Source organism: Salminus brasiliensis, chromosome 12 (genome assembly GCF_030463535.1).
Source record: "Salminus brasiliensis chromosome 12, fSalBra1.hap2, whole genome shotgun sequence".
Classification (NCBI taxonomy): domain Eukaryota; kingdom Metazoa; phylum Chordata; class Actinopteri; order Characiformes; family Bryconidae; genus Salminus; species Salminus brasiliensis.
Window position 1 is genome coordinate 38,776,063 of NC_132889.1, and position 14,074 is coordinate 38,790,136.

General features: G+C 40.9%; 2 protein-coding genes across 2 annotated transcripts; both read left to right on the forward strand.

Annotated features, from left to right (window-relative positions):
• mpv17l (MPV17 mitochondrial membrane protein like) lies at window positions 1-4,061 on the forward strand. The gene is made up of 4 exons (XM_072693777.1): window positions 1-304; window positions 2,054-2,124; window positions 3,680-3,709; window positions 3,876-4,061. The coding sequence occupies exons 1-4, from the start codon at window positions 1-3 to the stop codon at window positions 4,059-4,061; spliced, it is 591 nt and encodes a 196-aa protein (XP_072549878.1).
• A 7,813-nt stretch (window positions 4,062-11,874) lies between these two features.
• LOC140574380 (transmembrane protein 238) lies at window positions 11,875-12,783 on the forward strand. The gene has a single exon (XM_072694191.1). The coding sequence runs from the start codon at window positions 11,986-11,988 to the stop codon at window positions 12,448-12,450; it is 465 nt and encodes a 154-aa protein (XP_072550292.1). The 5' UTR covers window positions 11,875-11,985; the 3' UTR covers window positions 12,451-12,783.
• The last annotated feature ends 1,291 nt before the right edge of the window (window positions 12,784-14,074 follow it).

The following is a 14,074-nucleotide window of genomic DNA, read 5'->3' on the forward strand; positions in this document are numbered from 1 at the left end:
ATGAGAAAATCCCTTTTTCAAAAAGCAAAAGTGTTCCCCTGGATTACCAATGTGACCCTGTATGGCTGCCTGTTTGCTGGGGGGGACCTGGTGCACCAGTGCATGGCCCATTCAGACCACATCGACTGGAGACACACGAGGAACGTGGCCATGGTGGCCCTCAGCTTCCACGGAAACTTCAACTACTTCTGGCTGCGTGCCCTGGAGCGGCGCTTTCCGGGCAGGTCGCTGGGCATGGTCCTCCGGAAGCTGGTTCTGGACCAGAGCTTTGCTTCACCACTAGCGACAAGTGTCTTCTACACAGGTGGCTTTGATCCTAACCCTAAACCTGACCTCCTGACCTAGCTCAATGTCTCATATACCTCACCTCCAGTCCTCGGGTCGGTTCATCATTAAATGTAGGCTAGTTAAAGGGGAAGTCCACCAGTTTTTTCAGATTGCATAATTAAAAGGTTAAGAAGTGATCAGACTCAGAGGGGAGGCTGGTGGATGTGGTGTAAAACGCTCGGTTCTAGATAAGCTCCCCCAGTCAGAGCTGTGGTTCTACAGTGGAGGTGAAGGGAAGCAGACGTCTGAAGCTCTAATAAAAGCTCCTCACAGAAAGTTCTTCACCTAATGGTGATGAAGACGCTGCCTGATGCCTGAGACACTGTTCTACCAGAGTTCTGAGAAGAGTTCGGCTCTAGAACCTGCTTTTAGAACCAGATCATTAAAATGGTGGAGGGATACATGCTGCAGGGTGTAGTGCAGCTACAGAAAGTAGTCCCTAAAGAGAACTGCATTAGTTGAGATTCTCCACTATTTTACCCTCATCATCATCATCATCATCATCATCATTCCATATAAAACTCAGAAGACTCGTGTAGCTTCACTGGTGGGTTTGGATAGGAGATAAATTATGGGCTGTGTCTGTGTTGTAGTCATAGCAGCAGTAGAGGCCAGCAGGCAGTTGCTTCTACGCTAGGTGTGTTTTGTGTCAACAGGTGTCGTCTGCGTTTCTTAGTTCAGGGAAACGTGGTGAACGGACTGACTGTGGAAACTGACCACATGGTTCAGATGCAGCAGATAGAGATTAGGTGGAAAGACAGGAGTGTTTAGTGAAGTAGAGCTGAAGTAAAGCGAGTGCAACCGGTTGCTGTAGTCCACCCATCATCAGCTAATGACCACGTCCCTCTGGAGCTGAGACAGGTGTTAGAGCACCTGTGTAGGACTGGAGCTGGGAAACAATGAGACTGCTAGTTTACAGTGTACTGAACATATGTTATTCTAATGTTATATAGAGTTAATTACAGGTAGACACTCTCACTGACCACTGACTTTGTGTATTTGGGTTTATTCTAATGTTATATAGAGTTAATTACAGATAGACGCTCTCACTGACCACTGACTTTATGTTTATTAGGGTTTATTCTAATGTTATATAGAGTTAATTACAGGTAGACACTCTCACTGACCACTGACTTTATGTTTATTTGGGTTTATTCTAATGTTATATAGAGTTAATTACAGGTAGACACTCTCACTGACCACTGACTTTATGTTTATTTGGGTTTATTCTAATGTTATATAGAGTTAATTACAGGTAGACACTCTCACTGACCACTGACTTTGTTTATTTGGGTTTATTCTGATGTTATATAGAGTTAATTACAGGTAGACGCTCTCACTGACCACTGACTTTATGTCTATTTGGGTTTATTCTAATGTTATATAGAGTTAATTACAGGTAGGCAGATAAAATGACACTACAGTATTTTAGAATGTATCTGCCTGCTGTGAGTCACATTTAAACCTAGCTGTAATTTGTGCGTGCAGAAGTAACGGCACCCATACCAATATCCACAGTATATCACGACCTCTCCTGAAGAACATCACAGCAGGTGTTTTTAACAGCAGAGCAGGTGGACTGGAGGAGTGAGCGTTCTGAAACCACCTCACTTTTTAAACTGAGCCATAAATATCATAAATACCACAAATACCATAAATATACATATGTCCTGTTTATGCTGGAGAGAAACAGATGATGTAACTGGAGGCCTGTTGCTTTTCACAGGGGTGAGTTTCCTGGAGGGAAAGGAGGATATCTTCCAGGACTGGAGGGAGAAGTTCTTCAACACGTATAAGGTAGGACCTCTGGACGAACGGACCAGGAGAACACCTCGTTCCATCGCTCTCCAACGATTAACCTACTTTAGTGTTAGCGCTGTGGCGCGATGCCAGTGTAATTCAGTTAACTCTGAGAGCAGCTCCGGCGCAGACCGGCCATATTCCTGCTCTAACGCACCCTCGAACCCTGCTGAGATCAGTCAGAGGAGTCCGAGCTGTAGGAGGTGGGCGATATGATAGGTGGTCTCCAGGTGGTATCCTGATCAAATACATTACGATACATTCTTAAACATAAAAGGAGCTACAGCTCACAATATCTTAGTCATTATTGTTGTTATTATATTCTAGATTATTTCCATTTTTATCCAAAGTAACTCACATTTACTCTAACATTACCTCATGGTCAAAACTGCCTCAGTTTAGGTCTTTTACGCAGAATTTTCAACAACAACAGAAAGGTCCAATAAAATAAAAAAAATTGTATATATTTAATTATAATAACATGATAATAAAGCATTTGAAATAATGCAATATAACAAATCACTAATATGTAAATAAATACATAGAATATAATAATAATAATGACAAACATTGGAATAATAAAATGTAATAAAACTATTTAAAGAACAGTAACATTACAATAAAATGTCTTTATATGAATTTATAATAAAGTAAAATAATACAGGAAGATGATAAAAGTCCTGCATCTACCAACTGGGGTTACACATAGGGCCCATCCCACCCCTTTCTCCCTCTCACCCACTACATCGTAAGCTCTGTCAGGTATCCCCCCCCCTCCTTTCTTTGTTGCTGTGGCCTTTTATGAGCCAATCGACAAAATACCTCCATTGGGACAAGGAAGACGACCTGCTACCTAGATCCTACACCCACACTGTTAAAAGTACCTTGCTTAAGTTCTTCGATTTAAAAGGTGCTTTTAGGAACCTTCAAGAAAACTCCTAAAAGTTCCTCAGGGAACGTATACTTACACAGTGTACCAATTACCCTAACCTTCCCTTCTTCACAGGGGTCATCAGGTAGGCACCTCCCTTCGTCAGTGTTTCGATCTGGGAGGCTCAACAGTGATTGCTCCCAACTCCTCTCTAAGCTCCAGGTCACGCACAGTGTGCTTTAGGCAGTATTACAGCATGCTTGCGTAGCTTCGCCCTAGGGCTGGGCGATATGGTAAAAATACTATATCACGATATTTAAAGACACGATATTTATCACAATACATGTAACCACAGACTAAAAACCTCGGTAGCAGCAGATTCTTATAAACTACTGTTCATCTCCTCTCCTGTACTGAACACAGTGATTTATACTCAACATCTGCTGCTCTTCATCTAATGAACCCTTCAGTCTAATTACACTGTTAGTAATGAAACCTGCAGCTGATCAGTGTTTATTAAGCACTGACCGTCTCCTCCATATGATTAGAAATATGCTTATCGTGGTATCACGATACGATAAAATATCATGATATCGTCCAGCTCTACTTTGTGGATCACTGGGGTCTGTTTATATCACTGTGTTTATATGGGGTATCTAATGGGGTGTCTTTGAATTCCAGACTGGCCTGATGTACTGGCCCTTTATGCAGGTATGTGACGCTCCCAACTCTGTACACACACACACACACACACACACACACACACACTCATGCTGCCCTGTTTTGTAAACACTGTGAACGTCCACTCTTGCTGCCCCACCTCCAGTTGTATGACAGGTGTTTCTAACAGCCCCCCGCTGCTCTGCTCCTCCCCCAGTTCCTGAACTTCGTGCTGATGCCGCTGTACCTGCGCACGGCCTTCATGGGCTGCTCCGCGTTCCTCTGGGCCACGTTCCTCTGCTTCTCGCGGCAGAACGGCGACGGCACAGCAGCTGTGGCTCTGGCCTGGGTGATGGCCCCCAAAAAGAGGCTCCTGACTCGCAAAACCAACGAGGAGAAGTAGCCCCCTGGCGGCACACCTGACCAGCAGCGCCTGTGCCTTTACTGCACTGAGGGCTTCACTCCGACCCTCAGCAAAACCCCTTCAGCCAGTCCAGCGATTTCAGTTGCACCTGCAGGCCTCCGTTTCCTGGGACAGGTGAGGTTCTCAGTCCTCAACCTGAGAACCTGAGAGTCTTATTCTTCAAGCACTTTTAAAAAGCACACAATCGTAGAGACAAATCTTAGAAAATAGTAAATATTTAATGCATCTTATTTTAAGACCGTTATAGGGTGGTTTATTATTTATTAAAGGTTATTAATGAGGCCATAAACACTATGAAGTCAGTAATCATTTATCTCTACATTTAAAGCTCAGATGTTGCTTCTTCCTTTTCTCCCTTTGTATTTTCTATCAGTCAGTGTTATACCTCTCAGCGTCAGCAGCTACACTAGGACAAAAGTATTGGGACACCTGCTGATTCATCGCTTCTTCTGAAATCAAGGGCATTAAAAGGAGTAGATCCTCCTTTTGTTGGAGTAACTTTCTCTACTGTCCAGGGGAAATGGCTTTCTACTAGATTTTGGAGGAGCACCTAATCCCCAAGTCCCCAACTCAAGTCAAAAGTACTGGATGGAGCTCCTCCACCATCATTCCAGAGAACACAGTTCATCCACTGCTCCACAGCTCCTCAATGCTGGGGGGCTTTATATCCCTCTAGCCCACGCCTGGCATTATTAGGCAGCATGGAGCCAATAGGGTCATGATGTTGATCTGCTCCAGAGAGTCCTATTCTATCAGCAGTTCTTCTCTACAGGGACGAGACAAGCTGTATGTCTGTGTGCATTTGCACACCTGTGTCAGCAATGGGTGCAACTTAAAGTAGCTGAATGCATTCATTAGAAGGGGTGTCCACAAACATTTGGACAGATCATCATTTTCTCATGTTTACTTTGATGTCTCTTGGTCTCAGATGGTCTGTCTGTGAAGATCAGCAATATCTCTCAGAGCTCAGACTGTGAGAGTACTCTCTTCATATGTTAATGAGCTGATCAGGTGATCATTAGTGAGTCATTAAAGCTCCTGTTGGGGTTCAGCTGTAGTCAGGTATTAGCAGATCTCTGCTGAAGCTGACAGGTAGAACACTGACTGATGGAGAACCCACAGTAAGATCAGGAACCAGCAGCATCTGAGCTTTAACAGTGTGGAGGAATGTGGCCCATTATGGCTAATTATGTGTAAGAGCTGATTAGTAATGATGTTTAATATTAATAAGCACATTTGTGACCCTTATTAAGCTCTTTATAAGGGTAGTCTGATTATAAAGTGGTACAATGTAAAGTCGCTGTGTCTCCTGAAAGTGTTTCTGTCTGTCTGCAGATTGTTTTTAGCAGTATTTTCTGACTAAAGCTAAATGATCTGTTTTCATCATTAAGGAAGTCAAATGATCTACTAACATAATAAAACACTTTCAGTAGATAAAATGATTTAAAATAAGTAAAAACTGCTCAATAATCTCATAAACGTCCACAAGCAAACTCCCGGTGGGTGACATTAGATATTTAGATCATATTTAACATGACGTCACTTGCTGTAATTTATTGCAGTGTGGCCTAAAACCAGAATTTACATAGTTTACCCCGAACGTAGAGGATCAACCCAGACAAGTTTGGTGTCTGAAGTTTAGCTTCTTTAGTTTTACACTGGAGCCACGAGGTTAATGTAGCGATAATTATCAATATCGTACACATCAAAGCCGCCAGTACTCCTCAAGACTCCTGGAGAAACCTGTGAACATAGATGTGAACGTGTGACTAAACTATAAACAAGGTTTTTAAGCAAGAAGCCAACTTTAGCCTAGCTGGCTAACTTGCTTGTGCAGTGCTAATGAACTAATTTAATTTAGGCTAACTTTAACATGTTTAAGCTGGGCTAACCCTAACAGGTTTAATTCAGACCAACTAACAGGTTTAATTCAGGCTAAATCTTCACTAACAGGTTTAATTCAGACCAACTAACAGGTTTAATTCAGGCTAAATCTTCACTAACAGGTTTAATTCAGGCTAAATTTTAACTAACAGGTTTAATTCAGACTAACTAACAGGTTTAATTCAGGCTAAATTTTAACTAACAGTTTTAATTCAGACTAACTAACAGGTTTAATTCAGGCGAAATTTTAACTAACAGGTTTAATTCAGACTAACTAAGAGGTTTAATTCAGACCAACTAACAGGTTTAATTCAGGCTAAATTTGAACTAACAGGTTTAATTCAGACTAACTAACAGGTTTAATTCAGACCAACTAACAGGTTTAATTCAGGCTAAATTTGAACTAACAGGTTTAATTCAGTGAGGTTCTAGATCCCAGCCGGCGGAGTGGAACTCCTCTGCAGTGCTTTAGTTAAACAGCTGAGCGTTTAGTTCATCCAGGTCCGGAAATGAAGGAGCCGCTGGTCGTCCCTGCTGAGGGACCTGTTTAACGACACTTTCAGGAAAACCCAGAACTGGAAAAGCCTGAAGATCCCCAGCAAAAGTATCCCAATAACACCCAGGGTGTGGAAAGGGCCAAACAGCCCTGCTTCCTGTGTGACCCACTGTGACCTATAAACACACCCAGCATCACGCCGCTCCGTCCTTCTGTCCATGTTCTAGATAACAGAGTCATACAGTGTCAGATTAGCACCATGCTCATTTGTGTACACAGTGCTCCTAGTGCTTGTTAGGCAGGTTAGCCTCGCGGCTCCAGTGTAGAACTAAAGAAGCAGTGTCCTCTTGACTGATGGAGTACAGGTAAAGGTAGCTGGGTAAAGGTGTTTCTGTGGATGAACTTAAAATAATAATAATATTAATAATAATAATATTTATCACTTTAATATTGCAGTTCAGTACCGGTTTCTGTTTGTCTTTGTAGTTTACCTTTAAACCCATTTGTAAAGGTGCTCAAAACACACAGGGCCCTATCTTACACCCCGCCAACAGTCTATTGTCACGCCTTCCGTCTGCGACGTTTAAATAGCGACGGTCCTTGTGAAAATATCTGCGGTGGTCTCGAAATGAGGGGCCCGACGCTCGTACACCCCCCCCCCATGCTTTACACCACTGAAATAGCAACCTGCCAAGGTCATTCAGACCGCACCTGGCTCTTAAAGGGATGGCGAGCGACACACTGACACAATGATTAATTAAGAGACTCAGTACATGACTTTTGTGCATTTCGCAAAGACAGACCGATACACCCCCTAAATCAAGAGGTGTGGTGCACAGTTGGCGGCTTGCCAAAAGATCGCTAAAATAGGGCCGCAAGTCATTAATATTATCATTATTATTTATCTGTGTATGAATATATGAGCTGGATGAGGGTCTGTATGGTTGTGTGTGTGTGTATTACTGCGTATTTATTTAATTTATAGATTTTAATCATTCCTTGACTTGAAATACTGCATCTCTTACCACATCAGGCTGCCATTGAACCTCAATACCTTATGCTGCACATGTACACATGACGACCCCCGTGTTTTCTGAGCGTTCTGAGTCTGAGGATATTTATGGTTTGTTGGAATTACAGCCTGTAACCACAGTTCTGTCTTCTTAGTGCTTCTGGCTCACACAGACTGCCATAACATTAAAACCACTGCCTGGTGAAGTGGTTCCAGTGGCTCCTGTCAAGGGGTGGATTTATCAGGCAGCAATTGTGAACAGGCAGGTCTTGAAGGTGATGTGTTGAAAGACGAGACACTTTGACAAGAAAGGGTCAGAACATCTCCAGAACATCAGGAAGGTCTTGTGGAGTATGCCTGGTATGCAGTGGTCAGTACCTACCAATTGAACCGGTGAACCAGCGACATGGTCATGGGCGCCCTAGGCTCTCACTGATGCTCATGGAGGCCCCGCCCACCTCACAACTTACAGGATGTAAGGATGATAGATACTACAGAACACCTTCTGAGATCTTGTGGAGTCCATGTCTTGACGGGTCACAGCTGTGCTGGCGGCACAAGGAGATACCACACTATGCTGGGCAGGTGGTTTTAATGTTATGGCTGATTGGTGTGAGACTTAACATATTCTATGCAAAGATCCAATCAGTCTTCCTCTGAACTGGTAACGTCATGCTGACGTGTTCAGAAAAATAAACAAAAATAAGACTGATCTGTACCTTACAAAGCGGAATGTAATAAAGTACTTAAGTAACTTTGTAATTAATTACGTAATGATGGCATTACACTTAAATATTACTTTTGTAAGAGGGTCAATGATCAATAATCAGATTTGGTCTGTATGGTTAGATTTGGTTTCAGTCAAAAGGGAAAGTCCACTGATGTATAATTGACTGGTTAGGATGTAAACAGAGTCAGTCAGGGTGGGCTTTGCTAGGTTTGGGGTGGTTCTAGATAAGCTCCCCCAGTCAGAGCTGGAGTTCTACAGTGGAGGTTCTAGATAAGCTCCCCCAGTCAGAGCTGTGGTTCTACAGTGGAGGTGAAGGGAACCAGACGTCTGAAGCTCTAATAATAAAAGCTCCTCACAGAAAGTTCTTCACCTAATGGTGATGAAGACACTGCCTGATGCCTGAGACACGGTTCTACCAGAGTTCTGAGAAGAGTTCGACTCTAGAACCTGCTTTTAGAACCAGATCATTAAAATGGTGGAGGGATACATGCTGCAGGGTGTAGTGCGGCTACAGAAAGTAGTCCCTAAAGAAAACTGCATTAGTTCAGATTCTCTATTCACTGTTTTACCTTCATCATCATCATCATCATCATTCCATATAAAACTCAGAAGACTCGTGTAGCTGCACTGGTGGGTTTGGATAGGAGATAAATTATGGGCTGTACCTGTGTTGTAGTCATGGTAACCGACGCCTGCTTCCATTCAATTCAGTTTGAGATGCTGTGGTCGGGTCTCTCTGGTTCTGTGTCTCAGAATTGAGAAGTTTGTGTAAATTATAGCTGTAAGAAATCTGCCTTTATTTGGGGTTATTTATCCTACTGTGATTGTTGTTGGTGTTAATAAGACAAACTGAGTAAAACTGAAAATCAACACTAACTGTGTTTGTGGATTTATTTTTTATGAATCATGTGATGTTAAAAAAATATAAATAGCATCTTAATCCTCCTGTTTCCATTTTATTTTAGTATTACTGTATTTAATTAATTAGTTACTAAGTCCACCAGAACCCTAGTGGTGGTTCTTTAGGGCTTCTTTAGTAAAGACAATACCAAATCTTATCAAATGATTCTCCATGAACCACAAAAGGGTTCGAGCCCTTTTTAAATGGTTCTATCGAACACCAGAGAAGGTTCTACTACTAAGAAAAGGTGTTCTTCAAGGCTTATTTAATAAAGGAAGTGATTCAATATACAACCATGACTCCTGTAGTTGGTTCTATCTTCCACCAAAGAGGGTTCCACTGTGGCTACACTCTTAAAAAGGGGTTCCTTAATGGGGAAACCCTCTTTATCTGGACATTATTGTGCTCACAGTGCTGTATAAGGAGCGCCTGTACACCTACTCATGCGTGCAGTTATTTCAGTTCAATTTAATTGTAGTTATTTAGGCTTTTTACCATGAATGTTGTCACAAAGCAGCTTTCCAGGGATCCGGGTCCGAGCCTCTTTTGAGAAAGTTAGTGGCAGCAGTGGCAAGGAAAACCTCCCTCGGGTCGAGAGGAAGAAACCTTGAGAGAAACCCGTCCTCCTCAGGTCGACCCTGGATCATAATAATACAAATCAAAAGAGGAATAAAAACAATAATAAAAACAACAATAAAACTGAACTGAATTAAGAGAAATGAAAAGATAAAAGTGGAGTCAAGCCAAACAGGATGGAAATGTGAGTAAGAGGATAAAGTCCTGCAGGTAAACAGTCAGAAGCAGAGTCCTGCCGGGAGGGGGGTGAGAAGGAGCCAAGGCCCCAGAGGCCCCAGAGCAGGACAGCGGGCAGGAGGGTGGAGTGGAGAGCCGGGTCAGGCGGAACCCAGATGGAACAGTTGGAACCGGCATCTCAGTACATGAGAAAGAAAGAGAGAGAAAACAGAGGAGGAAAAAACACAAGCTGTGCAGGAGAATGTCATGTACAGCATGACAGGATCCAATGGATGGACTTGTATCAGCAGCAGGCAGACAGCAGGGGGCAGCGCAGCACATAGGAGAGAGAAAGACAGGAGAGTTAGTCCAGCAGCTTCAGGTAACTTCAGGTTCAGGTTCACACCAAGCGTCAGAATGGGACAAATGCGACCAGCAGACTGTGCTGGTCTGAGTGAGCACATCCAGTGAGCAGCAGAAACCAGGAGGTCCAGTAAGAATGGTCAGCCGGGTTGGAGCTGACAGAAAGGCGACAGTAACTCTGCAGTGATTTCGCTACAGGAGGCCACAACAGGCTCCAGGTGCTTACTGAGTGTAACTACCTGCGAACAGCCGTGGAGGCCAGTAGGTGGGGTGATTTACCTGTCTATGGTCACCTGTTGATCAGGTGAACCCACTCAGGGCTCACAGAACCGCCTGCAGAGCCTGAAAAGACCGAACCTGACCAAACCTGTAGTGGAGCTTCTCTCAGGACGGGACGGGGAGTGTGTTACGCCACTGAGACACTTTACCCACACCTGGACACTTTATTATACTACCATCAATTTATTTCATAATTAAAAATTCATTCAATTAAAATTTCCCCTTCTTATATTCCAGATTTATTAGTATTATTATTTTATTTATTTAATAATTGCACTTTGGGTGTAACTGGGACCAGCAGCACCACAATGCTAACTTCTGCTAGCCCCCCTATGAGATTCTAATAGTATGTTAGCGCTAAGCTAACAACAATACACATTTATTAGTATGTATGTATCTAGCTAGCAGTTTTGCAGCAGCTCTAGAACTATCTAGAACCTCAAGGATAAAGCACCCAGTGTAAACCTGTCAGTTCACAATTAGGCCTTCAGGCTTACTCAGTAAAGCCAACCAATGGGAGAGCTCGATTAGCTGTATTTGCCCAGATACCGCTGACTAAATAATCCTGACTGGTCAAATTTCCCCTAAAACATCAAACAAAAACAAAAATGACAGATTTGCTTTTTTAAATTATTAAAAAATGATGAAGATGAAATATTGTGTTCATCCTCCAAAAATGTATTTTCTCACTTCAGGCATAACATTCTTATAATTATAATTCTATTATATATTAATTCCTAATATTATATCCTATTATTATGCTTTTTATTCAGACACATGGATTCATATTCAGAATAAAATAATTCCTGTTGCCTTATATTGGGAATGTCGTTCCCATGTGTGAATAAAAAGGATAATATGAATATGAATTTTGAGCCTGATGTGGGAGAAAATAAATAATAATAAAAAATGAATTAAAATGTTTTTGTTTATGTTGACATATCTGAAAATTGTAATGTGTACGGGAATGATTACTCTTACGAAAAACATTTTTTGTGAAAATTGTAATATTCATTATTTAAACTATAAACACGCTAAAATGTCAAATAATGTTTTATAAAAATATATATTATGTTATGTTATATATTAATGTTTTAATATATGTTTTTAGATTATTTTAACAGGGTTTTATTGTCTCCCTCTATCAGATTTGTCCCACAAATCCACAACATTTATAATAATAATAATAATATAATAATAATAATATAGTATAATAATCATATAATAAACTACAGTATTACAGAAGCCAGAGGGGAAGTGCTGCTTTATTTAAGGTGGATCTGAAACTTTGTATTAGAGGCTTCAGTACTTCAGCCTTTAGTCTCACTTCCTACCTGCCGTTGCCACTCCCTCCTCCTCCTCCTCCTCTTCCTCCTCACCTGGGCTTCACCTGTACACACACACACACACACACACACACACACTCACACCAAGCGTTTGCAGCCTTAGCTTGAAGCTAATGCCAGTTTGAGGTCAGAAAATCCAGCCAACAGCCGCTTTCTCGCCATGGAGGAGGTCTTCGGGGGTCTCGGCCGGTGCTCCTGGGCCTTCTGGCTGGCTGTGGTGTTCGACTCCCTGGGCCTGCTCGTCCTGCTGCTGGGCGTGTTCGCGGATCTGTTCTTCTACGACTTTCTCATCTACGCCGGAGCCATCGTGATCTTCCTCAGCCTCATCTGGTGGGTCTTCTGGTACACGGGCAACATCGAGGTTCCCCCGGAGCAGCTGGAGGACGACGTGGGCCTGCTGAAGAAGGAGAAAGGTCTGGGTGGGGCGCTGAGGAGGTTCTCCAGCCGCCTGTCCAGCGGGATCAGGTCGTCTCTGAGGAGGAACCCACCCAGCAACACCACCGCTGGAGGAGCCAGAGCTGGGAGGAGGGCAGGCCCGGTGACTTTGGCCATGAATGCAGAAGATCTGAGCACTGTCTGTGAGTCCGTGTCCGCGGTGGAGAGCCCCCACACCTCAGCCATGTGACCCACTCCACCTCCTGACCTCCTGCTCCTCAGCAAGGGACACCACGTGGGGTCGCTTAGGATTATTGTGATGGTGCAAATCTCTCAAAATCTCTTCATTTCATGGATTATTATTATTTAAATGAAGGTATACACTCAGTTAAGAGTGTATGCATGTATTTGGTTTATAGAAATTCTGATAAATCACATATTAGCATCAGTAGTGTTATTTTCATTTTAATCAGTAATGTTTGTCTCTGTAAGTTCTTCAGTTTTTGCAGACCATTATGTTCAATTTTAAAATTGAAAGTGAAAATAAATGACAACATTACGGTAGAAATCTTTAGTAAAACATTAAATGCTTTAATTTTGTTTATAGACATTCTGCTAAATTACATATTAGCATCAGTAGTGAAAAATATTTCATTGCAGTCACTGTTATTTTCATTTTAATCAGTAATGTTTGTCTCAGTAAGTTCTTCAGTTTTTGCAGACCATTATGTTCAATTTTAAAATAAATATGACATTAAATTAAGGTATAATGGAATAATAAATGACATCATTATGGTATAAATCTTTAGTAAAAAAAATAAAATGCATTTATTTGGTTTATAGAAATTCTGCTAAATTACATATTAGCATCAGTAGAGAAAAAACAATAATTGCACTCGCTGTTATTTTAATTACAACAATAAGGTAAACATGTTCACTTTAGATGTGTATACCTTTGTTGTGATTATAGAAAATATATACTATATATATACACTATATATATAATATAATAAACTCACATGTTAGCATCAGTAGTGTTAGTAAGTTCCTCAGTTTTTGCAGACCATTATGTTTCATTTTAAATTTGAAAGTGAAAATAAATAACATTAAGGTATAAATCTTTAGTAAAAAATTAAATGCATTTATTTTGTTTAAAGAAATTCAGCTAAATTACATACAGTTGCATCAGTAGTATAATGTAATGTTAAATCTTTAATTGCAGTCACTGTTATTTTAATTACAATAAGGTAAACATGTTAGTTTAGACGTGTATAGCTTTGTTGTGATTACAGAAAATATGCTAACTCACATGTTAGCATCAGTAGTGTTATCTTCCTCTATTTTCCTTTGCAGTCCATTATGTTTAATTGTATTAAAAGTCTAATTAAATTACAACATTAAGATATACATTTTTGGTAAAAATGTAAATGCATTCATTTTGTTAATAGAAATGATGCTAACTCACATGTTAGCATCAGTAGTGTTAGTGTTAGTAAGTTCCTCAATGTTTGCAGCCCATTATGTTTCATTTTTATTCAAAGTCAGAATAAATGACATAATTATGGAATAAATCTTTAAAACTAAACATTTGAATGCATTTATTTTGTTTATAGAAATTATGCTAACTCACATGTTAGCATCAATAGTGCTTCATTGACTAGCTAATTTTATCAATGCTTCACCACCCTTTAGATTTAAATTTCAATTAATGTCATTTAAATAATTGTTTAAAATTAAATACGTATTTAAACGAAAGTTTACGTCTAATAATTAAGATGTGAATGCTTTTATTTGTTTTATAGTTATGCTAATTCACATTACACCGTCAGTAGTGTTTCTTCGACTGGCTAATGTTAGTTTAAATTTCACTAAAT

Coding starts and splice junctions, on each gene's coding strand:
- mpv17l (XM_072693777.1), top strand. CDS start 1: ATGAGAAAATCCCTTTTTCAAAAAGCAAAAGTGTTCCCCTGGATTACC. Junction 2,125..3,679: donor AGTTCTTCAACACGTATAAG/GTAGGACCTCTG, acceptor TTTGAATTCCAG/ACTGGCCTGATGTACTGGCC. Junction 3,710..3,875: donor TGTACTGGCCCTTTATGCAG/GTATGTGACGCT, acceptor CTCCTCCCCCAG/TTCCTGAACTTCGTGCTGAT.
- LOC140574380 (XM_072694191.1), top strand. CDS start 11,986: ATGGAGGAGGTCTTCGGGGGTCTCGGCCGGTGCTCCTGGGCCTTCTGG.